This window comes from Apiospora phragmitis (assembly GCF_038363925.1).
Source record: "Apiospora phragmitis strain CBS 135458 chromosome Unknown utg000006l:1.0-5683423.0:1.0-5690449.0, whole genome shotgun sequence".
Classification (NCBI taxonomy): Eukaryota; Fungi; Ascomycota; class Sordariomycetes; order Amphisphaeriales; family Apiosporaceae; genus Apiospora; species Apiospora phragmitis.
In genome coordinates this window covers 1,825,583-1,852,148 of record NW_027117404.1, presented here as the reverse complement: position 1 = coordinate 1,852,148, position 26,566 = coordinate 1,825,583, and the positions used below count along the sequence as shown (strand labels likewise).

Genomic DNA, 26,566 nt, shown 5'->3' with positions numbered 1-26,566 from the left:
TCCCATATGGAATGCGGCTCTAGCTAGGCCTGCTGCTTTCCTCTCCCCTTACTCTTGAATCCTTCTCCCTCTCGTCAAGGACTAGCATATTGGCCATCAGTGCCTGCCTAGTCCCATGCGGTAAAGAGACATGTTCCATCTATTGGTAGCCAACTCTCTTATTCCTTGGTCTTCTAGACCAGTTTAATTTCACTTACCTTTCGGCGTTCCCCCTCACCGCGGTTGTTTTATTTAATTTTTATTTGTCTTTTGAGAGTATGATCCCGTCGGATCGGGAGGAACTCAGCCGGCCCCCACGACCCAGAGCTCGACGCCCAAGATGTCGAACTTGATGCCCTCGTCGCTCAGGGGCGTGTTGCCAAAGGTGTCGCAGGGCCCGCTGTGGCCGCGGCTGAAGCCGTCGTCGAGCCAGAGTCCGAAGTTGGCGCCCTGCCCGCCGCCCACCGAGAGGAACTTGGTCTCGCAGAACATGCAGTAGTCGTTGGCGCCCGTGTAGGCGAAGTTCTGGAACCGGATCGAGTGCTGCTGCTGGGCCGCCGCCGACGACACCGTGGGCGACGGCAGCTTGTTGGTGCTGGGGTCGGTGGCGCCGGGCGCGAGGTGGTGCCCGTTCGCGATCTCCTCTACGGATGCGTCGGCGATGGTGGTAGAGCGTGTGCCGAGGAGGTCGGTGGTGTCGGCGGATGGCGGAGGCGGGAGCGGAACGTGGACCGAGGCTCGCCAGAGGAAGCACTCGCCGGTACCGAAGTAGGAGGATGCGGGATGGGGTGCTTCGGTGAGGTATGCGCCGAAAGTCTGTCGCGATTATTGGAGTTAGTCATCGATCGTTGTCCATTTCCTCTCCCAGAGTGCTACTACTGATTGTTATGATGCCCCATGTGTGTGAATGGTGACTTACTCCTTCACTCCCGTCGCGTACCACAAGCACGAAGCCTACCCTCCTCCCACGAAAGTCGTCGCACAGCTTATATAACGTCGACAAGGAGCTCCCGTGCTGATACAGGCTATACACGAGGCTCCAGTCCTCGCCAATCTTGAGCCGCTCGGGCAGGAATGTGCGGATCTCCTCGGCGATGCCGCGGCTCAGCAGCCGCTCCTCCGCCGGCGTGTCGTCGGCATAGCCCGTCAGGTTGAGCGGCTCGAGGCTCGGCAGCCCTCTAGGCGACGCCTGGCGGTGCGGCGACCGCATCGGGGTGAAGGGGTCGTGGATGCCGTCGCCGCCGCCGTGCTGCGCCGTTTGCGGAAACGTGGCCGCGTGCTGTGGTTGCTGGAAAGCGTGCGGGTCGGCTGAGGAAATGCGGCGCCATAAGCCCGATATGGCGGAGCTGAGGCCGTAGTTGCTGGAGGCGGACGGGGACTTGGGTGTGGTGATGCCGGAGGATGGCGGCGAGAGGTCGATCAGGCTTTCTTCGGGGAGCGGGGCCGGTCGTGCTTGTGGACGGTTCATGGTCGCGTGAGCGCTGTAAAACCAGCGGTCGATAATGATACCTAAAAGCTAATCGTTCTCGTCCCAGCCCTGGATTGTCGCAAGATGGACCTCAATATAGGACAGGCCAGCTTGGGGGTACCTTGTTCTCAGGCAGTGCTCAAGGGAGAAAGAATCCTTTATTTACATGCGCGCCCAGTGCGTGGTGTAGGTTTTCCGAGTTGGAGATGGCTGTGGTCGCTACCTATGTAACTCTAGGCTGCGGAGATGCAGGTACGGCGGAGCTTCTCTGAAAGCTATTAAGCCAGCTGAAGGTGGGCGACGATGATCTGACGAGGTTATATCCAAGCCATGCAAGGAATGTGGTAGTTGACGCCGGGTCGCGTTGTGGTCGGTCTTCACTGACGGCCAGCCTTGCCAGGCAACGAGATTGTTTTCAGACCGGCGGATTAGTGAACGTGTCCCAAAAGGCAGGCAGCCCCAAACTAAATAATAAAGCAATGCAATAATGTTTGTATCAATGCGCCGTTATCCTTTGAGAGGGGTAAACAAGTTGGCAATTGGAACCAGAGTTGTACAGAGAGAAACGGGAATTGAGCCTGTTCAATTCGCCTGGCTGCTTTACTCACCGCGCATGGGTCTACAATTAACAAGGGCTACGTAATCGCCGGTGAGTGGATGTGATCATAGCTAGACCATATGCTGAATGTGGTAGTGGACGGTATCAAAGCTCAGTAAGGATGACTGTCTGTTAGTCAATACCTACTCCTAGTCCCCGAAGACAACATGCCATGTTTGAACTTCCATTACTTAACATAGATACCCATGGAATGAATGACTTGGTTTCTGAAACCGAGACATGCAATGCGTTAAGAGCGTTGAATCCCTGGATACACCGTCATTGCGCATAATACCTGACTTCTCATACTTGAGCCTCCCTACTGCCCTCACCCAAAGTAATCAGAACGCCTTCTGCAAGTACTTGTTTATTCTGGAACTCGAAATCGTAGTATACTTCGCCAGCCAGAACTCTTTTCGTTCTCTAAACCCACCAAAAAACCAGTTCAAAACATTGATAAAAAAAAACCACTGTTTTAATACCTTTGATATAGTCCATATGGCTGAACTAGGCGTTATGATGCACCTGGCGGGACTACAGGCAAAGCGTTGAGCGCGGGTTCCAGTTATTCTATGAGAATGCCGAGATCCTGAATAGGACTCTCTCTGCCCTGCTTGGCGCGTAAAGGGATATGTACATTGGAACTATCACGGCTTCCTTATTTAAAGTCTTCAACTTGACTGCGCATTAAATCTAGTAATACCCTCCCGTACGCCCTCGGGGCTAGGCTTCTCCGCACAAACATCGGGCTCGTACCCAAACGTCCGCTTTAGATAGTCCCTCGTCGTAGGGCCAATTGTAGCGATAAACGTAGACCTCTGCCTGAGGCAGGTCCCCTACCTGTCCTCCTTCGCCGAGCATGTCAAGCCCTCGAAGCATGCTATCACACCCTGTGGGTGAGAACACCACAACCCATCGTATCGGGCGATCCGACGTCTGCCGCAGTACCTCCTTGAAGTCCTTGGGGAAGGACTCCATGACTCCAGTACCATAGACCACAGTCTCGGTAACGTCTATTCGCTTGTCGGCAGCCAATGCAGGGTCCATCAACGTCTTAGGGATGATGTCTCGTCGCTGCTCGCCAACAAGGAACAGCAAAGGCGGTTTCGTGGGCCGATCCGAATAACACTCGCCGTAATGCTCCAGGATGAAATGAGCAAGGGCATCACCGTTCCCGGTATGTTCGCCAAAGATCTGCAAGGGAGGCGATTGGCGGATAGCCTTTAACGCCCGGGTCGTCGCAGGCCCAACGCTATAGAGCGGCACATCTTGTAAGTGAGGCCAGGACTCATCCCCTAAAACTCAAGTAAGCTACATGTTATGTTGTTGGGCTTATAGCCCTTGACGAGGAAACCAACCTTGCCCCTCTCCCACAAGCTTGCCGAAAGCCTCGACTGCTCTCTGTGAGGTAAAGATCAGGCCGCCAAAAGATGCATCATTGCTCTTGTTGATTTTCCTGTTCTGCAGAAGCTCCCTGACAACCTTCAAGCCATCCTCTTCGAATTGGTGCTGTAGCACGGGGACAAAGGTGGGTTCGAAATCGAAGCCCTCCCCGCGGGGTAGAGAAGAGCTCCTGGTACGCATCAGTGGGACCTGATTTGGTCTTGAGCAACAAGACCGGGTTTCGCTGTTCTTTTCCGGACATAATTGCCCGATAGGAAATTACACCTATGTAAGTATCTCAGGATTCACGGGAGAGTGCAAAGGCGATGGCGGCTTTCTGTTCCGGGCCCTGGGAGTCTGGGACCTGCATAAGACCAGACGTAGCTCGGCATTTGGACAGGATGGAGGGGCAGCAGCCGAAAGTTTTATCGATAAGAGCTTAACTTAGCAGGGGGCAGGGGTCTTTTCCTAGGAACGGACTGTAATCGTTCTAGAAGCAGGCGCCGATGACAAATTCGCATTAGCGACCATCGCGTTCTGCGTATACGGTATTCTCTCTTGTTCCTAACTATCACAACCTTGCCTTCCGCGTAGCGCTTTCAATTCTTTATTTGATTTAGGAGCCCAGGCTGTAAGAAAATGGCGGTAGACGGAACAGAGACCACCGGCGCAAACTCGTCCGCAGGTGAAAGCATTGATCCCAAAAAGTTGCCTCCAGGTGTCGTCCTGGGCAAGGATGGCAAACCGTAAGCCGCTCCCGGTTCCCCTGAGTCACTCATATCGTGCCTCATTTTTTTCTGACTCGATTTCATAGCTGCCGTGCCTGCTCGTCCAAGATGGCCTTCTCCGCCTTCGTCTCGCAGCAAACGAAACCCCACCAGAAATCGAGCAGCGGCGCAATACCGGGCATGATGGCCGGCATGATGGCCGGCAGTGTTGGAGCCGGCCCCGCCTCCTCAGGAACGGCCAGCACCTCCTCCTTCCATACGCCCGCGGCGGTCCCGAGCCGTAGCGACTGCCCCCCGGACGTCGAGGAGCTGGGAAGGTCGACATGGACGCTGCTGCACTCGATCGCGGCGACGTACCCGTCAGCGCCGTCGACGAGCGAGCAGCGGGACCTGCGCAGCTTCATGGGCGCCTTCGCGCGCCTGTACCCGTGCTGGTCGTGCGCCGAGGACTTCCAGCACTACATGGCCCGGCAGCAGATGCCCGTCGGCAGCCGCGACGAGTTTGGCAAGTGGCTGTGCGAGGCCCACAACGCCGTCAACCGCAAGCTCGGCAAACAGGCCTTCGACTGCGTGCGCTGGGAGGAGAGGTGGCGCGACGGCTGGAAGGATGGGCGGTGCGATTAAAGAGCAAGAGGAGGCGAGGCGCAAGGAGAACTTAGAGGTCGGCTGTGAGGTACCCTTTTACGTGTATTAGATACGGGTTTCGCGGGAAAGCAAATGCATTAGACGGGCGTTAGGTATAAGGATTGGTTTATTTCCCCTCTCACAGCATGTACATTTGGCAATCTCCATTATTGACATTTACAGAGGCGGAACTATATACAACATGAAGACATAAGATATCAACAAACTTCTACAGAGCCGCGGTGGGCGAAATGCATTATCCCCTGGCTTCTAGGCACTGTTGACTTATCCCGGTTCATGAGCCATGACGGTATGGCCCTAAGTCTGTGAAAATCCATGGAGTACCGATTCAGACCTCGGCAGAAATGGCAATTGCGATACATTCGGGCTAAATCCGAGGTCACTCGCCATGACACTTGAGATGATTTATAATGCCGAGAGCTTCGACAAACGAACGGATTTACACATAGTTCACAGATCACAGCTCAAGCCGGTGTGAATTGCTTTTGTTTGGACGAGAGCTACCGCGTGACCCGAATACGACACTGACGAAAGTTTATTACATCAAGTATCAGACCACCAAGGACTCCCAAAAACCTCTCCTTCGTAAACTACATCAACCAGGAAAAATTGTCTGGTTTCTTTTTTTCTGTTGTACATATGGAATACTGGAGGCGTGCCGACAACTTGAGTTTGGAAACACCACTGCAAATATGGCGGAACGACATACTACCCCTGACCTGCCACTACCGGGGAAAGTCCCGGTAACGTACTACCCCCCCAGCCACCTTGCAGCAGTTTCGGCGTATGCAAGATCAAATGGCTCAGAAACCGTACGCAAAACACTTCCATGAGGATCTGTACATATACTCGGACATTATCCCCGCCATCAGAAAGCCTCTCATCCTGAACAGGTCCTCCCCCTGGAGGATGTCTCCCGGCTCTTGGAGCCTGGATATCTCGAGGACGGTGAGGCTGAGAACGGCTGGTGCGCTCTGAGCGACGGCACCGCGTACGTCGCGTCCAAGACGCACTTCCCCGCGGCCACGGGGGAGATGATTGACTGGTGGTTCTGGTGGCACTCGGTCGAGCCCGAGCGCTACGCCCTGTGGTACCCCTACAACCATGTCGAGGCCCGGTCCAGCTTCGCGGGCAACGGGCAGCTTCACCGCGCCGACCTCGGCCACCGCGAGAAGTGGCTCGGCTCGACGCACCGCGTCACCGAGTTCATAGGCCCGTACCACAAGAGGATCCGAATACAGTTCGTCGAGCCGCATGATCCGCGCCACCATTTTGGTGCCGGTCTGACACCGGAAGGACTGCGGGATGCTGGATATGTGGCCGCGGTCTGCGCCGTGCTCTGGGACGCATATATTCCGCTCAAGCTCGGGGAGTTCGTACATCTCTGGCGCGCGGTGGAGGGTGGGCTGGAGCTGCGCAGCCGGTACTGGCTGGGGCACCAGGTGTACTTGCAACTGCCAGGAATGAAGATGCCGCTCGACCGCCTCGGAGGGTTGCTAGGCATCAAGCGGATGTTGGCCGGGAGGAGATCGCGTATGAGCAATTCTTGCATGATCAGATCGAGTTCACGAACCTGGCGAGGATACTGCCGGGTCTATACTTGGAGTTTGGGCCCGGTTGCTCATCAAAGAAATGATTGGATATACCGCAGGGTATTTGAACTTGCAATGGCTTAGTTTACATATTCAAGAGACTTAGATCGACAAATAGAATAACCTTGGCCTTTTGTTGAAATGTTGACTCACTCCCAGCTCCTTCCAACATAGCGCCGACAGAGAGACTTGTTACACGTATAACCGATCGCATCGGCTTGATGTCCTTCGGCACCCCAGGCTACAGCTGGAATCACTTCATACCTCGATTCTATTCGCGGCCAACGAGATGAGCTCGCATCTGAGATCAGACGAGCAAGTGGCTGACACCCAGTGTGTACTCAAACCCGTTTAAGTGGCCGAATATTGAGCAAACAAGACCATGAAGTTGGTTGCCTCGGCCGGGCAATACTCAACCGCAACATACAACGAGTGGCCTTTCTCCTGGAGGAACATCCACCAATCATTGAGGAAAAGGCCATATCAAACGAGAATATCATCTCATCAGCAATAAGAGGCGAAGTGCAACGTTGACTGACTCATAACAGCCTAGCTGACCCACACACAACCTGATTGGCAAGATAGAATCAACTCGCAAGCCCCGCCCAGCATCAGCTGCCGAGGTGACAGGTACCACCTGTCACGACAAAAGAAAGAACAGTAAGAAAAAGCAATCATATCACGTTCGACCAAAACCAGCAAGGAGACCCATGTTTGAAAGCAGAAAAGTCCGTAATCTCATAAAAACTCATAGGAGAGTGTCTACCAAACGCCATCCTCTCTATCCAAGATGCCGTTTCTATATAAACCGATGTCTTTTTTAGTTTGGAGGAAGAAATGACCCAGTATAATTTGTTAAAACCCCCGTTCCCTTTTTTCCTAGTTCGCCGTCTCCGACTTATTTGGAGGCGTTGCGGGCGGCAGCGGCGTTGGCCGTGCTGATCAGACTCCTGGGAGCGTCGTCGCGGGGCATGTAGAGCTCGACGAAGCGCAGGCCCTTGCGGTTGTTGAAGTCCTCGTCCTTCATCAGGGTCGACAGCTCGTTCTTGGTCTTGACCACGTACTTCTTGACGTTGGGGTTGTTGGCGCCGCCGAAGACGTCGACGGTGCCCTGGTAGTCCCACTTGACAATGTCGTTGTACTCGGCGTCCATGCCGTGGATGAAACGCTCGATGGTGTATCCGTCGTTGCAGATGACGAACCTGGACGGGGTTGTATATTAGCAGAGGAACGGAAAAGGGGGAGGAAGCTGTGCAAAAGATGACTTACAGGATGATGTCCAGGTTGTGGCGGATCATGGTGGTGACCTCCTGGGCGGTGAGCTGGAAGGATCCGTCACCCTCGAAGAGGACGGTACGGCGGTTCATCTCGCCGTCCTTGTTGGCGAGGGCGGCACCCTGGCAGGCACCGACGGCCCAACCGATGGAGCCCCACAGGGTCTGGTTCAGGCCGCTAACACCAGCGGGGAACTTGGTGTCCCAGATACCGAAGTTGGCGGTACCGGTCTCGGTAACGACGATATCGTTGCGCTTGAGGAAGGTGGAGACACGGGGCCACAGCCACTCCTGGGTGATGACACCGTCGTCGGCGCCGTTGGCCGTGGGCTCGATGCCCTTGAGGTACTTGGACTGGGTGACCTTCTGGACGCTGAGGTTGTTAAGGTCGATGCGCTCGGTAAGCTTCTTGAGGACACCTCGCATCTTGACGCCGGGGTACTCGGAGTATCGGACGCCGCAGGAGTATGAGTGCAGGTCGATGGTGTTGAGCTGGCTCATGCGGTAGCTGAAGCCGGCGGTGTTGAAGTCGGACTTGAGGCCACCGACGGTGATGACGAGGTCGGAGCTCTCGACCATCTCCTGAACCTCGGGGTGTGAGGCGTTGCCGACGTAGACACCGCCAAACATGTCGAGCTCCTCGTTGACGGCGCCCTTACCCATGGGGGTGACGAAGGTGGGCAGATGGGTCTTGTTGATGAAAGCCTCGAGCTCGGGCACGACGCGGTGGCGGATGGCGCAGGCGTCGGCGAGGACGACGGGGTTCTTGGCGGCCTGGATGTAGCGGAGCATGACCTCGACGACGTAGTCCTCCTTCTCGGCGTCGTTCTCGGGCTCGCGCAGGTCGATGGGCTGGGTCAAGCGGTCGCCCTCGACCTTAGCCTCGATCATGTCGGTGGGCAGCATCAGGTAGACGGGGCGGGACTGCAGGAAACACTCGCGCAGGGTGTGGTCGATCTGGGTGGCGATCTCGGCCGGGTCGTTGAGCTTGGCCACGGCGCACGAGACCAGGGCGCTCATGTCGGCGAAGACGTTGAAGTCGCCGTTGCCGAGGGTGTGGTGCAGCATGAGGCCGTTCTTCTGCGAGGCGGTGTTGGGGCATCCGACAATGTGGACGACGGGCACCATCTCGGAGTAGGCTCCGGCAATACCGTTGATGGCGGAGAGCTCACCGACACCGAAGGTGGTGATCAGGGCGGAGATGCCCTTGACACGGGCGTAACCATCAGCGGCATAGGCTATATCAGGTATTAGTCGTTGGCCCTTCGGATGATGAGGCAACATGACCAAGACACTTACAGGCGTTGAGCTCGTTGACGCTGCCAACCCAGTTGAGGTTGCACGAGGGGAGGTAGTCGAGGGCGACCAAGTTGTAATCACCGGGGAGACCGTGGACGGAGCGGACTCCCATCTGGTGAAGACGGTTGAAGAGGTACTCAGCCACGGTAACGGGCTTCTTGAGGTTTTGGGTACGAATATCTACTGTCGACGCCATGATGACCCTTTGCTTCTGCTTCTGCTTCTGCTGCTAAGGATCGAAAGGGAAACGATTGTTGGTAGTGAGATTGTTGGATTGGAACTTGTTCCTTTTGGGCTTCTGACTTCTATGACGGCCGGCGAGGGGCAGTTTATTTAAACCAAGTTCAAGACTCACCACCACTTGTTCGTGTGTCCCACTTCTTTCGTGGTGGAAAAGGGTCCAGAATAGAGTCCCGAAATGTCACGAACAAAACAGCAGACAAACACGTCGGACAGGGACGGGCGATCGAATGACCTTTGCTAATTTGATGAATAATGATACTATTTTCTTGTTTCAGCAGCTAGAAAGGCCGAATCTAGAAAACAGATATCGATCTTACGATGCGTTGCTGGAGCTGCTCTGGGACTTTTTTTTCCTCCTATGATTCGCTGGACCCGGCCAATCAGAGCCTGTGGCGAGCCGGCATTGTCGTCTAGACATGAGGCCATCAGCCCACTTTCTGGTCGGCTCTCTAGCTTCGCTGGTACAGTATGGGTTACAGGGTGGTGATGCAATCCCCACCTCAGCAAACAGGGACTCGTAGACTCAGCCGGACTCAGACGGCCTTACCAGCCAGACGCTACTGGCTACGGGGGGCTTCGGGGGACTACAGACAGCGCAACCCAAGAACAAGGCCCCGCCCCAAGGGAGTGCTGAGAGGCCTGAGAGCAGGGACCGAGAGGGACAGCCGACCGAGACGACACGCATTCTCGTCGTTGTTGCTTCCCCTCCTCATCCCTGTCGACTCAACCAAAGCTTAGCGTGGGCGGCGCAACCCGGCGGATCCACCGCCCCTACAGCAAAAGCCCAGTGAAAAGGCCATTCCAGCGCAAGGCGAGACGGGCGAGAAGGGGAGACCGCCGACGATGAGACCGATGCTACTACTGAAAAAGCCATACCGCCCCGATAGCCCACCAGCCAGAAGGCCCGAAACACAGCAAAAGCCATGATAAATGCCTCCCGGTCGATCCCGATGTGCCCTGAGAGCCCTTCATGCGTGTACACATACATGGCCAGTGTGAACGAAGCGCGCGTAGAGCGAGATAGAAGCGAGCACGACGAAGATGTACGGAGTACGGAGCACGGCAAGTAACGGTTGGAGAGTTACCTGCTTGCAACCTGCTGGCAACCTGGATTGAGTGAATTGAATTCCGGGCCTCCCGGGTTCGAGACGCTTCTGGGCATTCATTCTGCTTGTCATTTCTGCATTCCGACTCTTTCCTTTCGTCCTCGCCTCGTATCAATCGAATCAATCAAATGAAAACGAACCGTACACGTAGCCACTGCCATGCCAGACGCCGTCGGTTAAAGCGACGAGGCGACCCTGCAGATTGATTGTGTCGGTTAAGGGTCCAGCCCAATGCGTCGAATGCAACCGTAGCTGTGCAGGTTGCAGTAACTCGAACCGACTAGGTCACTGCCCATGGCCATGAGATTAGGTAATGCAGCTTGATTGGCTTTTTCTCGCGCATCTTGCTTTCGCTGCAACGGACTTTTTGACTTTCTGATTCATCGTGACAACAAAGCAACGCAAAGCAACACCACCACTCCAACTCCGACAGAAGAATCTTCTCCAACACCGTCACTGCTTATCACCACCCAACTCAGTGAACTCTGCAGCCACCACCCCCAAGATCATCACCACCACATTCTGATCCGGGTGTTCAGCTTAGGGTTAGGGGTCTGCATACGTATGTATTTATATCCCGGTGGACTTTACTACTGTAGGTATCTGTAGGAGCGACAACCCAGTCCATCGTCTCTGTGCTGGCATCAACCCACCTCTCCTGCCCCTCCTCAGCTCAGCTCAAACAAGTTTCCGAATCCAGATCAATCTGTCATCAATCTAGATAGATGGGGCCCCCCTACTGTAGATTTGACCCCATGACATCCAGTTCAATCCATCCATGGCAGCATGGGTGTTGGTATTTTGCCAGTTGACCGCTGAGCATATATATATATATATATATCAAGGACTCGGCTATCGTACTGGCATTTTGACATATTGACCACCAGCAACGTTTACTATTGTATACGAGTGCAGACAAATCAGGTCTTGTCATGATGTGACTGTCCCCGCTCTTTCTTTTCGAGTCTCGTCTCTAGTTGGCGAGCAAGACAGGTCGGCAAGGTCTTGTGAATATCCTCTGTTGATATGGATTTATGTATCTATTTACAGTGAGAACTGTTTGACGAGGACGTCATACGGCCGACGTCGACAAGCCGCTTGCAACGAACTGGAGGGGAAGATGGAGAAGACACTTTGTTGCTCTTGGCTCTTGTTGCTCTGCCGCGCCCATGCCATGCCAGCCAGCTCTCGCTCATCGATCCATGGTCGTATGGTCAGGGGCGTGCTCTCTCCACCAAACTTTGATATCGCCATCGCAGTAGTCATCAACCGACACAAATTGGGCCTTTACCTCATAGGGGGTGGTGGTGGTGGTGGTTTTGGGGGGTGGGCATCCACTCTTCAAACACCAGCCCAGTCATTCGGCAACCGATATCGCCCTCGGTATCGTCTGAGTTGACCACCAAAAACGTTTATGAATGTGTAGATGGTTTGAGGCCAGGTAGCAACGGCCTGATTCACGGTGGTAAAGAACGTGCTCATCTTGGGAGGCCGCCAACATCATAAATAGGGCCTTCTGCTCCTCGTAGAACTGATGTGACTGGAAGGAAGTAAGCTCAACGAAACAACCGGTCATCCTACCACTCGAACAAGCTCTCGATCCCTCCTTTCCACACGAAAGAACACAAGAAGAAACGCCGCCCAAGATGCATATCAAGGAGGATTACACTGCCACCGCGGCTCCTGCTCCTTTTCCGGGGGCCGTAGCGGATGATGAACCATCCCCATCACCGTCTCGACCAGATACCCCCGACCACCACCACCACCAGCACGGCCGGAACTACAGTATCGTCAGCATCGCGTCCACGTGCCAGAGTAGTGCCAGCCACTTTCACCGAGACCCCCTCGCCGTCGCGGGAGACAACCACCTTCACCACCGCCACTCGACGGCGGCGGCGTCTAATACCATCGACAGCATCGTGTCGTCCTCATCGTCGGCCGGGCCCACGGCCGTGATGGTCAACAACCTCATGATGTCGCCTCTCGTTCTCACCTCGGACATTGTCAAGTCGCCCTAGAGTAACATGAGGTGTGACTCGACACAGACCACCATGTTTCGAAACTCCTTCGATGAAACGACCACGTGATATATTACAGCACGACGACGACCAAAACGAATACAACGGCCCATCTCCGACCACCAGGGATGAATCATGGACATTTTGATATCATCAGTGCAGAGAGCAAGAAACAGTCATGGCGAAAGACTCTGCCAGACCCTTCAGCAGCCCAAGTGACTATACTAGCTGCTTGAAAGCTAGGAGGGTCGCTCTGGCTCATCCCCTCCTGTCTCTCACCTCATCCCTTCCCTTGCGTTTTGTAAAGAGGGAAAGATAAGTGGGAAAGGAGAACCTTAAGCCAGTCCACCAACACTTATCTAATAAGGCCAGAACGGGAGGCATAATGAAACATCCCCAACGCTCTCACACACTACGGCCAATGAGCAGGTCCCAGGTGACTGGACGTCTATGCGTTGGTACAAGTGTTTGTAGACAGGAAAACCAACCCTACGGGAATATAGGTACCCCAGTGGTAAGCATCACTCCCGTACAACCCCGGAGTGGTGATGGCATGAGTATTCAACATGCTCGTGTCACGATTTACTTCTCTTTAGTAAAGGATTTAGAAAACTAGAAAGGGGAATCCAAATATAGATGTCTAGACTTCTCGGCGTTTTCATTTTCTTCTCCTTCTCTTATATATTTAATATAAACGCATGACAGTATACGTGTGAAAATCTTTATATAAGTCAAGAATAAAGGATTATTACAAACCCGACCAGCTCCTGGAAGTAATGTGCTAGGTTTTTACTGCTTTTATTCTCATAGGTTAAAAGATCACACAGCACGCACTGAACAGAAACAAAGATCACACTCAGCATGTTACCACGACCAAGCATTCATCTTTTATAGGGAATGTCTCTTCATATATATTCCCAGGGATACTCTTTGCTCAGGCATCCAATAGTGTAGTCAGCCCTGGTGGGCTTACGTTGATTATTAATCTAGTATATGAGGCTATTTGTAAATTCTAAATCTGCACTGCCATAGTATTATTAGTCAGGAGAATCATAGCTGCTACATAGCCTGCCACATAACATGTTTAGTCACCACCACTTGGGTTGTACGTAGTATATTTGTAGCACCAGAACACTGGCAATCATATATAATAATACCAGTTTTGCCAGCCAGAAGACTTCCGAAAGCCGCGGAGTGTATTATTACGAAGAAAAGCAACAGAACCATAGCTATCAATCACTACACAACAAGACTCTCGTATGCTACAGAAAAAGAGCTTTATACAGCTCGTAGGATCCTCCCGCTTATGCAGGCACCAGAAATGTGTGTACCTCCGTTCAGTGAACAACAATGCCACCAGAACCAACCTTATGCATTTGGTAATCCTCTCTCTGCCCGACCTTTGTGTGTACAACATATGTACGGCTTCTCTCTCGCAGAACTTGCCCTCCTGTTTCTCACTAAGTTCCCGCTTCTGACCTCCTCCTCTTCATAGGCCATTCACCACCACCATCATCGTCATCACTATCATCAGCTCTCCTTGACTTGGGCCTCCTGCCATCGCTACTACTGCTACCATTGTTGCTGTTGCCGACCGGCTCACGCTGGACCTGGTCGAGCTTGCACAGTACCTCGGTCAGACGCCGCCGCGCCGCGTCCTCGAGCTCGGAGCTTTCGGCCCGCAACGGGTGGCAGAACTGTTTCACGGCGCAATAAGTGGCGTGGTAACATTCGTACAGCAGGAGCCGGATCACGGCGCTGCTGTTTTCTTCATCAACGTTGTTCCCATCCCTGCCACCGTTTGTTTTCCCTTGCCCTGATAGGCCACCGGTCGTGGCTCCTACCGGTGCGATGATGCGTGGTAGCGAGGGCGAGGACGAGGCCGTCATATGAAATCTCGTCTGTGGTGGTATGTTTATCACCCCAGGCGGAGATATAGATTTGGGAGTGTTCATGGGAGTTGAGGGCACCGGTGTTTTCGCTGCCGGTATGTCGCGGGGCATCTCGGCAGTGGAACTAGAGGGGTAGCCAGGTGGTTGACCCCTAAACCCGCGAAGGAAGTCGTCCGATGGACTCTGGTTGAATGCCTTGACCATCAGGGGATCACCGAAGAGGCAGTTACTCCAGTCCTGCAGGCCTGTGACACTGATTCGGATTGGTCTGATGCTATCAACCGCCCCTTGTATTCCAGTTGTTTCACCGACGCGCTTGACATTATAAGATGTCGCGCACTCCTTGCAACTGCTGCTAGACGACCCACCTGTTAATAATGACCTTTCTTGCGGACTTCCGTTATTCGTATGTGCTGTTCTGCTAGACCCATTCTCGATTTGAGCTCTCTTGGTAGAGCGTGTGACCAAGACGTTGTCGTCACTGCCGGCATCGAAAAGCACGAGGCGAGGTTCCATCACGTCGTCGAGGGCGTAGCTAAGGCGATCCATGTGACTGCGGATGCGCGAGTAGTTGATGTTGATGGTCAAGTCCTCGCCGTCTCGAATTATGTTCTCCATCAGGGCGAGGAATGCAGTGGACCAAGTCGCAACGCTGCCCGAGCCGACGGATGATGTCGGCACGGGTAAGCCGCCATTGCCGTCCATGTTTGCATAATAGGGGGGAGGGGCGCCGCCGAGGACAGCGATGGCGGGGCCGAAGCGAGAGTTAGGGGCACGAAACTGAGATATCAGCCGGATAAGGTGCCCCTTCTGGTAATCCACCGTTCTCCTCTCTGGCGGTGTGAGCGGCTCCGCAAGACTCGAGATGGCACACCCTATGGCAGGCTCCCACAAGCTGAAGGGGGACCCCAGCTTGTCGTTGAATGTCGAACTAGTGATGACGGCCGGTAGGTAGGAGAGTAAGGGATCCCCCGGTGTGGCGGACGATGGTTCCTGGTCCATGCTCATCATGTTTGCGGCCTGGAAGGGGGTGAAGCCCGTTTGAGTGTTGGGCGTGACGGAGCTCTGCATGGGTATCCTGGGGTTTGGGGCCCGCGAGCGTTCGAATATTTCCGTGAAGATCCATGTTATCACGCATGGTTCCGACAGTATAAGGTTATGTTCCCAGCGCAGGAGCCGCAGCATGAGCGGGGGTGGCAGCTTCAACAAGAGCATCCTGTCGTCCGAGAGCTCGACATTGTAGAGTATTTGTAGACCGCCCGCCGTCGTCGGTGGCAGCAACCGGAGAGACCGGACGGCTACTTGGGGCACAGCATGGCTTACGACTGCTTCGAGACGTTCAAGTCGCGCCGGCCAATTCATGGATATGGCAGGTGGCAGGAAATCCGTTTGTGAATGGCAGGCTGCTTGGTGACGTGATTCCCGTATTTTTGTGCAACATTGCCGATATGTGAACGCTTTGGACACGCGGAGCTCAGAGGCGACCGGGTATGGATGGTAGAGTGACATGAAGGTTTTACGGAAAGGGGCCACTGCAAAAGGAATGGAAACAACCGTCGGTTCCAGCCGTGCTGCTAAGCTGCTCCTGCTGCCTCTTACCCCGACATCTGGCTTGACCATGGACTGATTGTAGTATGGCAGTCCGACAAAGTAGCCACTACCGACTCATAAAGGCGTTTGTGGGTGGACAAAGGTTGCGGGGGGGGTTCGCGCTCTCTCTCTCTCTGTATGGGCAAGGGTATGGACAGGGACCCGAGACAACCCTCTGAGGAGATAGCAAACGGTAGTTACTCGTAGGCTGCAGGGTGGCGCGAGTTACCTTGACCCTGGAGGTGCCGTAATATGCAGGCTGGTCCAAATTGGGAGACAGAGTAGCGGGTTTGACTATCCCTGGAGGAGGAGGTAAAAGCAAGTAACGGACAGTAATAACAATTGGGATTATAGATGAGCTGGCAAACTCGTATGAGGGGATGGGAAGCTGCACGGGTCTTTTAATATAGTCGTCGCTTGACAAGATAGCTGATGGCGCCCGAAATGACAAGTTGTGTCGGAAGGCGCGAGAAGGAGTCGGGCACATGGGATGACATGTCTAAAAAGACGAGAGGAATGGGGCGCCTTTCTGTCGGGCGGAGAATATAGGCAGAGGCTGTATCAGTCGCTTGTTGGCGAACGAGGCTTTGCCGGGAAGACGAGAAGGAGCTTGACAAGAGAGAAGGGGGTGTGGTGGTGTGGTCGCCGAACAGGCGGCTTGAACAGTAGGTTCAGGCACACGAAGGTAACGGTCTACTCGGCTATCTAGGCGGAGGACCACAAGCCAGATCACCGAGGACGGGGCAAGGAGTGGGCTGTTGAAGGCATATGGCGATATGCATGGCTGAGTCCTCCGGGATGAAACGACGATGTTGACAAGTCTTAGATGATGTTCACCAGCGGACGGATTCCCTAGTCCACAGCAGCTCCGAGTGGCTGAATCGCCAAGATACCGGGAGAAGTATTCGAGAAGCCGGTATCATGCTCCCAATGGAATTCCTTGTCCGGCTAAAGCAGTGTAGAGCAACCCATGCAGCCATGATATGCTGTACATGTAGACGCAGAGGGAAGCGACAGATTGCACGTGGGCTTCAACCCGTCCACAACACCTGTCTTTTACAGTATTGTGAGTACATATACTAGGGCCGTCGCTCCCATGTTAGTTGGTTGGACGGCGTCATTCAAGCATACCGCACGAGGCGTTTGCTAAATGGCGCCTCAGCCGGCCGCCTGAATATGGCATGGCATCCACCCAGGGCCGGACGGGATAGTAGGTCTGGTAACCCTGGCCCTCAAGATGTGAGAGTATATAAAACTGCTCCTAAGTCCGCCCAAGGACAAAAGAGGAGAAGAAGAAGAGGAAGGAAGAAAAATAATAGGAGATTGGCTGGCAGCCATGTCAACGGCAGAAAGGAGATACACATAGTCTCGTACACGCTACCCGCTTTGAGCCATATCTTTACCTCCTGATTGGTCTTGGAAGCGAACTCGCTTGACCGAGACCGTTGTCTCATCAGGCATTGCGTTCCTAGGCGTGCAAATAGTTGATTACCTAGCATCTTGCTCACGAGAAGCGGTGAGGGGGAGGGATGCGCAGAAGATGTGGCATGGCCGAGGACCCTTCCGAATCGCTGCTTATCCTCCTCCCACTTGATATCATCCGACAGTTGTATATTCGTAAGCGGATGAGGATGATGTGTGTCTATGTGTATGTAGGTAGTTGGTGTTAGTGCATGGGGTTGAAGTTGTTCCCATGCAGGTAGAAGCGAGAAGAGTTGCCTCCCATTGGCCGAGTTTAGCGAATCTACAGGGCTAGACCTTCTAGCGTCAGAGGCGGTGGGGTGGCTTTCCAGGGCGGGGTGTTGGCAATGCTGCAATGGACCCTGCCATTGTCCCGCCCTACCAATCGGCCCCCAACCGTACCGCTGGAACCGTTAACCGGCAAGGAGATCTTTACATATACACACGCCTGCGTCGCTACAGACAGAGAGCACTTCGCTGCCCCGTTGGTTATCATCTTACTTCGGAAAAGAATCAGCATCCCGGTGAAGTGGCTGGCCCAAGCTGTGTCGTATGCCGAAGGCCGTTCAGCTGAATAAGAGCGAATGAATATGCCCTGCTTGGTTTGATGACGAATCTGCTCAAGTTGGAAGATGGCTGAACTGACATCAGCCTTCTCTCCTGTCCTGAGAATGATGCAGACTGGACGACTCTTGGAACCGGACTGGGGCCGCCATAAGCCATGCCCGGACACTTGCCCACCCATTCGAAGCCCACAGGGTGGTTCGTGCAGGACCCCATGCTTGTACATACATCTGCTTGGTTTTTTGACCTGTCAGATATGCACGAAGCTTGTTGCATCTAATTTGTGGGAGCCGCCTCCTCAACTCTCCTCGTCCCGAAATTGTCCTCGTCAATTTTGTCGCGATTCGGTTTAGCGTTGGAATCGCCGCCCGCGTCGCTCACCGGACTAGGAGGTACACATTAGGTAGGTGGGTGTATACAGGGTATCTAGCACGGTAGACAGACAGACAGACACTTTCTGTACCCTGAGTTGAAAAGAGTGGTATGGAAGCTTTTTGTTAGCCGGGTTGCCTGCTTCTTCTAGTGGTACTTACTCATGACACTGCCCACTGCTGGTAGCTTGGGCGGGCGAGGCGGGGCAGCCAAGGGACGAGGGCTTTTGATGTGTGTTACGTTGTTCGAGGAAGATACCTGGGAAAAGTGATGGGCTCAGCCAGATCGTGCTGTGACTCCTCCTATGCAGGACAGCGGTGCACAAAGTTGCCGTGACATTTGTTTTATTTCCCGATATAGTCCTACCTCTGCCCCAATCCCCAGTGGCCAAGATACGACAAGTTGCTCAATCGAGGGTGTACCAGATCACATTGGCTACCTACAACTGGGATCTAGTTGGGGTACACAGGTCTGAGCACGCGAGCTGGCCATTTTACCGTCCCTTTCATTGGTATCCTCAGGACTGGCAGTAAAGCTGGGTTCGGGAACAAGCCCGGCATTGATCAAGTTACCTGTTGGCTAGGCCTCGAGCTTCGTTAACGAGAGTCTTATGTCATATATGCCTCTCTGGTACCCGATGGAAGTCCCGACTCGCTTCTACAACGTAACGTAATCCAAGGGAGAGAAGATACAAAGGGGGCTGTCTAGTTAGCTGGGCTTTCTTGCACAGTATCGGTGTTATCTTCCTTTGTGATCTTCGAATCCGATCCGTCAGGCTTCGCTTCCACCGCCGAGTTGGGCTCTGTGGTTGTGTTGCCTCCTGCTGACTGCCCGTCTTTCGATCTCTCTTCTGTCTTGGGGGTTTCCGCCTTTGCGGTTGCTGCTTCGTACAACTCGCGGATGTTGTACCTCTTGAGGTCGTTCCAGTCTCCCTCAACGACGCTCATACCACAAAATGTCTGTGACAAGGTGAGCATGATGAGACGGCCAAAGAACCACGTTGCACTTACTTGGAATATCTCGACCAGGATGAACTTGTCAGGTTTCGTAAGGTCGACCTTGTGGCGCGGGCCAATCAGACTCGCAATCAGTTTGATCACTTCTTGGGTCTTGAGGTTGCTCTGTGCCCGCGAGCTAACACGAATTGCATACTGCGAAATGGTTAGTTCAGTGAAATGGGCAGGTCCTTGGCCACGGCTTCATCCTTGGGACTTACAGAAGGGCCCTTGGCGTCCTTCTCCTCCAGGCTCCCAGCTTCCTCTCCTACTGGTATCAGATCGAACTCGGGTGCCAGGACCGTTCTTGCCGTCTCCTCGATCCCAACCTTGGTTGCGCTGCCCATGAGAGTGATGGGCGTGATTCTGTTGAGGAATCTGGACCGTCGCTGTTTCCTGTCGGAGACTAGCATGGCATCTTCGCACACCTTGCGAGCGAACTGGCGGGGCTCGACTGGCTGCTTGGTCTTGACAAACAGCAAGCAATCCAGGCTGAGGCGCATGGGAGCAAATGCTGAGGTCTCCAGAGATTTGTTGTTGGAAGCCTGCTTCTTGATGCCAGCAACCTCCTTCTGGATAGCGGCCTCAATGTCGCCTTCGTCCTCGGAGCCATTGTCATCATCCATCATTGGCTTGATGCCATATAGCTTCTCACCGTACTAGATGGGACGGGCGTTAGTGCGGTGGAATGAATAAGCGGGAGGGCTTGCATGACTTACTTCATCGCACATTGCTACGACTTCATCAAGGGCCTTGACCTCCTTGTTGCGTTGGCAAGTAACCCAGAACCCTACGTCGCCAATATCGAGTGTCCGACCCTGGACCGCAACGTCTCCATCTTGGCTTTCTGATGCGGTGTTTGCCATTTGCCAAAGTTGCCACCCTATGTATTTGATCATGATTAGCAAGCTGGAGGTGGTCTTCGGCCTCGAAGAAGTCTTGATGCGCTTACCTTGCTCTTCTTCAGGCGCCCTTGATCGCCACCACCAGGCCCATCTTTTCGTTTGGGCGCGGAGCTCATGGTGCTATTGGACAATACAAAACTTGTCTTTATAATCTCGACTACCATTCAACGTCGAAACCGAACTTTTGAATGTGTATTTGATGTAGATGGCTGGACGCGAATGTATAGAATCGAATTGAACTAAAGCGGGAATTTACCAAAAAGGGTCTGTGCTTTTTCCCATTCAAGTTCAGCAGCGCCAATTGGGAGCGCGCCAAAGAATCAACCAGGCCAACGCAAAAAAAGGTCTTCGAATACAATGGTCAAGACAAGACATAAAGTTAATCAAATAATATAAGCAGCCTTCTATATTGATATATATTAATCATTAGGAAACAAACGTGGCAGGATCTCGACTTATGTAATAACGTGAAACACATCGTTCTCGACTCTCAATGGGGTATACTTCGAAGGAGTAATCAGATAAGCCACCGCCCGGTCCCATTCAGCAAAGGTACGCCACCCAGGCCTCGATCAAGGCCAAGAACTCCAAATAAAACCATGACCAGTAAATGGCAGCCATGACAAGTAGAAGGCCTATGAACCCGCAAACACTCCGACACTATTCGTTAGTGCTTTCGACAGGATGTTCATCAGCCACCTCGCTGTCTTCCTCGTAAATCTTGACTTTCGGCGCATACTCGAGTATGTTGCTCACAACGTTCGATTGTATCGTGTCTCCTTTGCCAGCGGCTACCTTCAGCACGAAGTCGTTGAGGCTTGTGCGCCCGAGGATGTCCACATGTTCAGCCGTGTTGGGGCCCCCCCTGGGACTGAACCGCTCGGGCTCATGAGGCATCTCGTAGACCGTCAATTTGACCCCGGCCGGATTGTACCGCTTCATATTCCATCCCCTGTTGCACATATATGCCGAGCTCAGAAGGTTGACGGTGCCGTCCCCTTCGCCCATGATCACGCCGTGATCGATTTCGTCCACCGTCATCGCCGTGTCGATCGTCATACTGAGATTGGTAAACATGGAAGGATCTGACGCCCGATAGTAGTATGCCCGCTCTGTCGGTATCCCCACACCGTAGAAGCAGTAAATCTTCAGGTTAGGGGCCAATGGTAGTCGAGTCTCCAATGGGTTAATCCATTTGACTGGATCGTCCATGTTGACCTCCACCTCGGCCGCTGTATCGGCGATCCCGTCCGAGTAGCTCCCTTTCAAATGGTTTCGATACCACTCCTCCGTCGAATTCATCAAGTAAGCCCTGGCCGCTTCCATGGTGAAATTGGCGGTTGGGGTCGACCAGTTCATCCCCATACGGAAGTTCATAGCAGCGCCATAGGAATGCTTCTGTCCCGGCCGGTCATCCGGAGCCCACGTCAAGTTTCCCCAGACCCGATCACCTCCCATAGGCAACATGGAAGAGATTCCGGGCATCGCACGGAACAGCTCAGCTCTCTCGTCTTTGCTGAGGAACTTGTCCAATGCGGACACAGCAAGGGCACTGAGCTGTGCCGTATCTCTCATTTCCCCGAGAGCAACACGGGCACGTCTTTGGCCGCGCCGAGCATACACCCGCTGATGTTGATCCAAGCCTCTATGTGGTCGTCTACCCAGCTATCGCCGCCATTCCCACCTTTGGCTGAAGCAACCCAGTTGAAGAAATAGTAGACGACCTGACCACCCATGCTGTGCGATGCCAAGACTGCCTTTTTCCCGGTAAAGTTGTGCGCCATCTCAATGTGGGCCTTTAGGCGAGAAAAATATTGATCGCGCGTCTCGAGGTTCGTATAGGACAGCCTCCAATCATATGCTGCGGTGAACGAGTTTGTTGGATCGTAACCGAGGGAAGCCAAATTCTCAAAGATCTTGTTCCAGATCCAGTAACCCGTTATGAAGAAGTCGGTGGCATCAAACCCCTGAGCAGCCCTCAGTTTGATCCCGGGAGGATCGAGACCGGTCTCCTTGTCCAGCATGATGTGCTTCTTCCAGGACTCCTTGTCCATAACCAACGCCCTCATCATTGTCCAACTGCCCCATAATCTCTTTCGGAAATACGGTCGGGAAGAGTTGCCTGTCCCCCACGACTCGAGCCCGGACGAGATGACACCGGGGACCATGATAATCGGATGGTGGGCATGGAGACCGGCGTTCTTCGCCTTGAGACTGACGGAAAAGGCATCGTAGCTTTCGACGTAACTGCGTTCGCCGTTCTGAAGTCACAACACATTAGACCAGTACGGTCGAGAAAGCTTCGAAGTAAGATGGGGGAGCAGACCATGAGATCTTTCATCTCTTTCGCAAAGCCAGCTGGTAGAACGTCCAGTATGCTGTCCATGCTAAGCTCGCCAAACTCGGGGAAAGCAATCAGATCATTGCTCTGCGCGAGGAAGCCAGCCGCGATGAGGCCGCAGAGTCCACCTATCAAGAAGATGAAGGTAGACTTGCGCTTCTGAGTCTTGGCCTTCTGGATGTGATGGACCACCTTCACCTTGTCCCCCGGTCTCACGGGGCTGTCCTCGCGCGAGGAAGCTGGCGCCGAATCATCAGAGTTCGTGTTGTGGTTAAGGACCCGCCGACGAAGTTCTGAAGCCATGGTTTTTATTTCTTTCCGAATCTCTTGAGCGATGCTACATGTCTAGGCAAGCAGAGAGATCGGCTGCACGACAGGGCGGGAAGCGCGCGCAGACTGGGACTCGGGTTGACTGTGGTCGCTCGGTGCCTGTCGGTCGTCCGTTATATTGCTTAAAATGAGCAACAACAACAACAACAAATTGAACTGCCGCTCCTTTGAACCCCACGGTCGCTATGGGATTCGTAAAATGCCGTCCGACTGGGAAACGTCACTGGCGATTACGACACGAGTTCTATAAAGTGTATTTCCGCCTGAGTCCTGACAGGCCGGAGCGGAGGGAGAAAAAGACGACTGGCAATTATTTTCGCGGGGCTGAGGTAACACGCCGCGAAACATCCTGACGTCAAAACCTGCAAAATGCGCTACTGTAGGTACCTAAAGTATGTATTGATCCTGCTGCTACCTTAGGCACTGAAATGGACCAAAACGAAACAGCCCCGGAAGCTACAGCGATCGTCATCGATCCCGAGGCGGTGCTTCTTCCGAGCTTGCTTCCCGCTTCTCGGTGTTGCTAAGGTCAATTGTAAATAGCACCTGTGTACTCCGTAGCGTCGTACACAATAGTAAAATTTGTGCATGAGGAATGCAAATGTACATAATAATTCTGCAAAGGGCAAATGCTGGCGAATGCTTGGCTCGACCAAGCGACAGTCATGCAAGAAATCACATGGGATTGTAAACATGCGACTGATTCGATTGGAACCCAACCCTGGTGCAGCTCCGAGCGTCTTGCTTAAATCGTCAACCGCCGTCACATGTGAAAGTGGGTAGGCACGGCCAGTAAATTGCTTGAGCTCGAGTGCTTGAGTGTTTAGATGTTTAAGTGCTTGAGTGCTTGAGTGCTTGAGTGCTTGAGTGCTTGAGTGCTTGAGTGCTTGAGTGCTTGAGTGCTTGAGTGCTTACCAGACAAGCCGCTTAGGAGCTTGGGTTGCTCCATTCCAATCTCCGTTTCCTCGCGGTGAAGTCGTATTGCTGTTTTGCAACGTGGAGGGCAGCTTCCTTCTTTCACTCCATGACTTGGTTTATAGTATCTGCTGTCACTGGCTGGCGTGTCTCTCTCCCTACATGATATACCTTCTCTGAATTGCTCGTCTGATAATTGACCGACACTGACACACGTAAGATCAGCACAGGTTTGCATTGGCATACAGGTTGTAACAACAGCCTACATCGCTCTTGGCCCATCTTGATTTTAAGCTTGTCCTTTTGGACTTTGCCTCCTTTTTTCCCACCGAGTCAAAAAAAAAGAAAAAGAAACCAAATCCATTTCAAATGTGAACTTGTTATGGTAGTTACATTGTGAAAGCAGCAACACCACTTTTTGGTTGTCTACCATTTCAGAGACGCGGGGTATTTCGCCGGGCGTGATAGACTATAACCGTGCCGTCAACCGCTCCAAACTTCATTTTCCTTTTCCACGTTCGCCATACCCGATCGACGGGTAACATGGAAACAGCGACGCGCGCTACCGAGCTCCCCGGCGAACTACGGTACATCCAATACGAACATGCACTCGAGGAGCAGTATTTGCCCGCCATCCGGGCCCTGATCTCGAAGGATCTTAGCGAGCCCTACAGCATCTACGTCTATCGCTACTTTCTTTACCAATGGGCCCACTTGTGTTACATGGTCAGCATCCTTTGTCCAGCCCTTTTCTTAGGCCCAAACCTTGGTCTTTTGTACCTTTTGCCTATTCGCAGAGGCGAGGAGAGCTCTGGATGACTCCGTAGCTGACATACGTATGGGTTTCGACAGGCTCTGCATCCAGATGATGGTTCGCTCATAGGCGTCATCATCTGCAAACTCGAACACCATGCCTCCCCACTCGCCCGCCACGCACCGAGGCTACATCGCCATGCTAGCCGTATCCTCCGCCTACCGAGGCCACGGAATCGCCACGGCGCTCGTCAAGATGGCCATTGACGCCATGGCCGACCGAAACGCGGACGAGGTGGTGCTGGAGACGGAAGAGACCAACACGGCAGCCATGCGGCTCTACGAGCGTCTCGGCTTTCTACGCTCGAAGAAGCTGCATCGGTATTATTTGAATGGTAACAGCGCGTACCGACTCGTCTTGCTGCTCAAGGCCTCCGTGAAGCCCCCGCCTCCGTTGCTTCCTCTCGACAGCGCGAGCGCCGCGGTGGTGGCCGCTGGTGGTGGGGGCACAGCAGAGGATGCCCGACCTGTCAGCCCGACCCATTAGGGGCATGGGGACGCGGCTCGGGCCCTGGCGGACCTACATCAATGGTTGTTAGGCACGGAGAAGAAGCATTGACGGCGTTTGGGGGACTGCATTCAGGGTCTACGCCCGAGTAAGCGAGTTTGCATTGGGTATTGGTTCGATGAGGAATTGGCGCCCATTGATAGCAGGCACTTTATTGCATTGCGTTGCATTTTACTGAACGTTGCAACACTCTTAGCAATAACATGAGTTTGATATCTCGACTGACCGTCCTCCCTATTCCGGGACATTTCGGCATCCTGTCACTAAACGACGAAATCAACTAACTCGGAAAAGCAAGGGTATCTCAGACAAATCAGCAAACACCTCAAATACAGGCGGCCTCTATGCCACCGTCAGATCCGTCCTAAGGCTTGCCCAATATCTCGGTCGTATTGTAAATGGAGGCTCTGATGCCCCAGGCGTTACTGGAACCAATGCCCAGATACGTATAGCAATCTGTTCTTGTCAGTCCGTAACTCCACCCAATCATTCGTGCAGAAAAGAACTAACCTGGTTTATAGTAAAGTGGTCTCCCATGGGCCTGAACGAGGCCAAGCTGCTTGAGTCTGGCAGCCACCTTCTGCACATCCGCCTTGTCGCTGAAATCCGCCGTGTAAACACAGATGAGCCGCTCCGTTCTCCGATCGACAGCGGATCGCGGGGCGACCTTGGCTGCAATCCCCAGCTCGTTATTGGCAGTAGCCTTAGCTACGAGTTCCCAAGTCTCGTTGACGCTGTGAACCGAGCAGAAAATCATCCATTTGCCGCACCTGACGTGCAGATTCAGCGCCAGGTCGAGGATATCCCCTGTAGCCTCTCTGCCGGCTTTGTTCACTTCGCGGGTGATGACTGTCTGAGATTTGGTCGACTTCTTCATAAAATCGGAGAATTCCGTGACCATACTCAGTCTTTCGCGGCCGCCTTCGATGAAGCGGGGGATATCGGAAAGATCCTCTTCGGGGCCTTCATCTTCACACCCGCGAATGTGCTGGTTCTGGGCCAGGGATTTTGGCTTGCGCTCGATGTAAGGATTGCAGATGAAGATCCACGGGCATTCCTCGGACTCATCAGTCGTGGCGGGCGGCAGCCGCTTCAGAAAATCATCCACCGTCTCATTCAGCTGCCAAGCATATGGGTAACCGGCGTAGGGGTTGTGGAGGCGTGATGTGTTGGTGGTTTGGGTCTGTCGCAGGGCCTGGAGCCGCAGGGCGCTTTGGACATGCTGCCGTTGCTCCCACCAGCCTTGGATGTCGAAGCTGTCAACCCTCTCCTCGAGCTCCTTGGTCGTTTCCTCACCACCTGGGGGTTTTGTAAGTGGAGGTTTACATAGAGATGGACGAAGAATGCCCATGGGAAAGATATTTACCGTAAAAATCCGACTCGTCTCCAGAATCCATCTTTGCTTATAAACAGCTACGAAGATGGTCTACCTAGAGACCCAATACCGGGCCAACAATTGGTAGCAGTCGCAGTTTGGTTGATCAAAAAAGAAACGATGAATGGTAGGTTTCAGACTTGATGGCGCGGGACGGTGAGATGAGACACCC

At 53.5% G+C, this 26,566-nt stretch overlaps 11 protein-coding genes across 11 annotated transcripts; 4 read left to right on the top strand and 7 right to left on the bottom strand.

Moving 5' to 3' along the window:
* Positions 1-282: 282 nt before the first annotated feature.
* On the bottom strand, positions 283-1,447 carry PG994_005852 (oxidation resistance protein 1; the record flags this gene model as incomplete). Its single annotated transcript, XM_066857261.1, has 2 exons — positions 283-795; positions 899-1,447. 2 exons carry the CDS (start codon positions 1,445-1,447, stop codon positions 283-285), a joined length of 1,062 nt encoding a protein of 353 aa, XP_066716530.1.
* A 1,321-nt stretch (positions 1,448-2,768) lies between these two features.
* On the bottom strand, positions 2,769-3,629 carry PG994_005851 (uncharacterized protein; the record flags this gene model as incomplete). The annotated part of the gene is made up of 2 exons (XM_066857260.1): positions 2,769-3,340; positions 3,404-3,629. 2 exons carry the CDS (start codon positions 3,627-3,629, stop codon positions 2,769-2,771), a joined length of 798 nt encoding a protein of 265 aa, XP_066716529.1.
* A 438-nt stretch (positions 3,630-4,067) lies between these two features.
* On the top strand, positions 4,068-4,780 carry PG994_005850 (FAD-linked sulfhydryl oxidase ALR; the record flags this gene model as incomplete). Its single annotated transcript, XM_066857259.1, has 2 exons — positions 4,068-4,174; positions 4,243-4,780. The coding sequence occupies 2 exons, from the start codon at positions 4,068-4,070 to the stop codon at positions 4,778-4,780; spliced, it is 645 nt and encodes a 214-aa protein (XP_066716528.1).
* Positions 4,781-5,493: 713 nt separating this feature from the next.
* On the top strand, positions 5,494-6,477 carry PG994_005849 (phloretin hydrolase; the record flags this gene model as incomplete). Its single annotated transcript, XM_066857258.1, has 2 exons — positions 5,494-5,613; positions 5,674-6,477. The coding sequence occupies 2 exons, from the start codon at positions 5,494-5,496 to the stop codon at positions 6,475-6,477; spliced, it is 924 nt and encodes a 307-aa protein (XP_066716527.1).
* Positions 6,478-7,291: 814 nt separating this feature from the next.
* PG994_005848 (Pyruvate decarboxylase) lies at positions 7,292-9,162 on the bottom strand (the record flags this gene model as incomplete). Its single annotated transcript, XM_066857257.1, has 3 exons — positions 7,292-7,595; positions 7,663-8,905; positions 8,967-9,162. The coding sequence occupies 3 exons, from the start codon at positions 9,160-9,162 to the stop codon at positions 7,292-7,294; spliced, it is 1,743 nt and encodes a 580-aa protein (XP_066716526.1).
* A 2,799-nt stretch (positions 9,163-11,961) lies between these two features.
* PG994_005847 (uncharacterized protein) lies at positions 11,962-12,333 on the top strand (the record flags this gene model as incomplete). Its single annotated transcript, XM_066857256.1, has 1 exon — positions 11,962-12,333. The coding sequence occupies one exon, from the start codon at positions 11,962-11,964 to the stop codon at positions 12,331-12,333; it is 372 nt and encodes a 123-aa protein (XP_066716525.1).
* A 1,460-nt stretch (positions 12,334-13,793) lies between these two features.
* On the bottom strand, positions 13,794-15,587 carry PG994_005846 (uncharacterized protein; the record flags this gene model as incomplete). Its single annotated transcript, XM_066857255.1, has 1 exon — positions 13,794-15,587. The coding sequence occupies one exon, from the start codon at positions 15,585-15,587 to the stop codon at positions 13,794-13,796; it is 1,794 nt and encodes a 597-aa protein (XP_066716524.1).
* A 3,329-nt stretch (positions 15,588-18,916) lies between these two features.
* PG994_005845 (uncharacterized protein) lies at positions 18,917-20,228 on the bottom strand (the record flags this gene model as incomplete). Its single annotated transcript, XM_066857254.1, has 5 exons — positions 18,917-19,171; positions 19,223-19,363; positions 19,429-19,866; positions 19,927-20,025; positions 20,160-20,228. The coding sequence occupies 5 exons, from the start codon at positions 20,226-20,228 to the stop codon at positions 18,917-18,919; spliced, it is 1,002 nt and encodes a 333-aa protein (XP_066716523.1).
* Positions 20,229-20,772: 544 nt separating this feature from the next.
* Positions 20,773-22,756, bottom strand: PG994_005844 (uncharacterized protein; the record flags this gene model as incomplete). The annotated part of the gene is made up of 3 exons (XM_066857253.1): positions 20,773-21,636; positions 21,705-22,373; positions 22,439-22,756. 3 exons carry the CDS (start codon positions 22,754-22,756, stop codon positions 20,773-20,775), a joined length of 1,851 nt encoding a protein of 616 aa, XP_066716522.1.
* A 1,485-nt stretch (positions 22,757-24,241) lies between these two features.
* On the top strand, positions 24,242-24,998 carry PG994_005843 (uncharacterized protein; the record flags this gene model as incomplete). The annotated part of the gene is made up of 2 exons (XM_066857252.1): positions 24,242-24,424; positions 24,582-24,998. 2 exons carry the CDS (start codon positions 24,242-24,244, stop codon positions 24,996-24,998), a joined length of 600 nt encoding a protein of 199 aa, XP_066716521.1.
* A 385-nt stretch (positions 24,999-25,383) lies between these two features.
* Positions 25,384-26,416, bottom strand: PG994_005842 (uncharacterized protein; the record flags this gene model as incomplete). The annotated part of the gene is made up of 3 exons (XM_066857251.1): positions 25,384-25,475; positions 25,530-26,318; positions 26,386-26,416. 3 exons carry the CDS (start codon positions 26,414-26,416, stop codon positions 25,384-25,386), a joined length of 912 nt encoding a protein of 303 aa, XP_066716520.1.
* Positions 26,417-26,566: the final 150 nt, after the last annotated feature.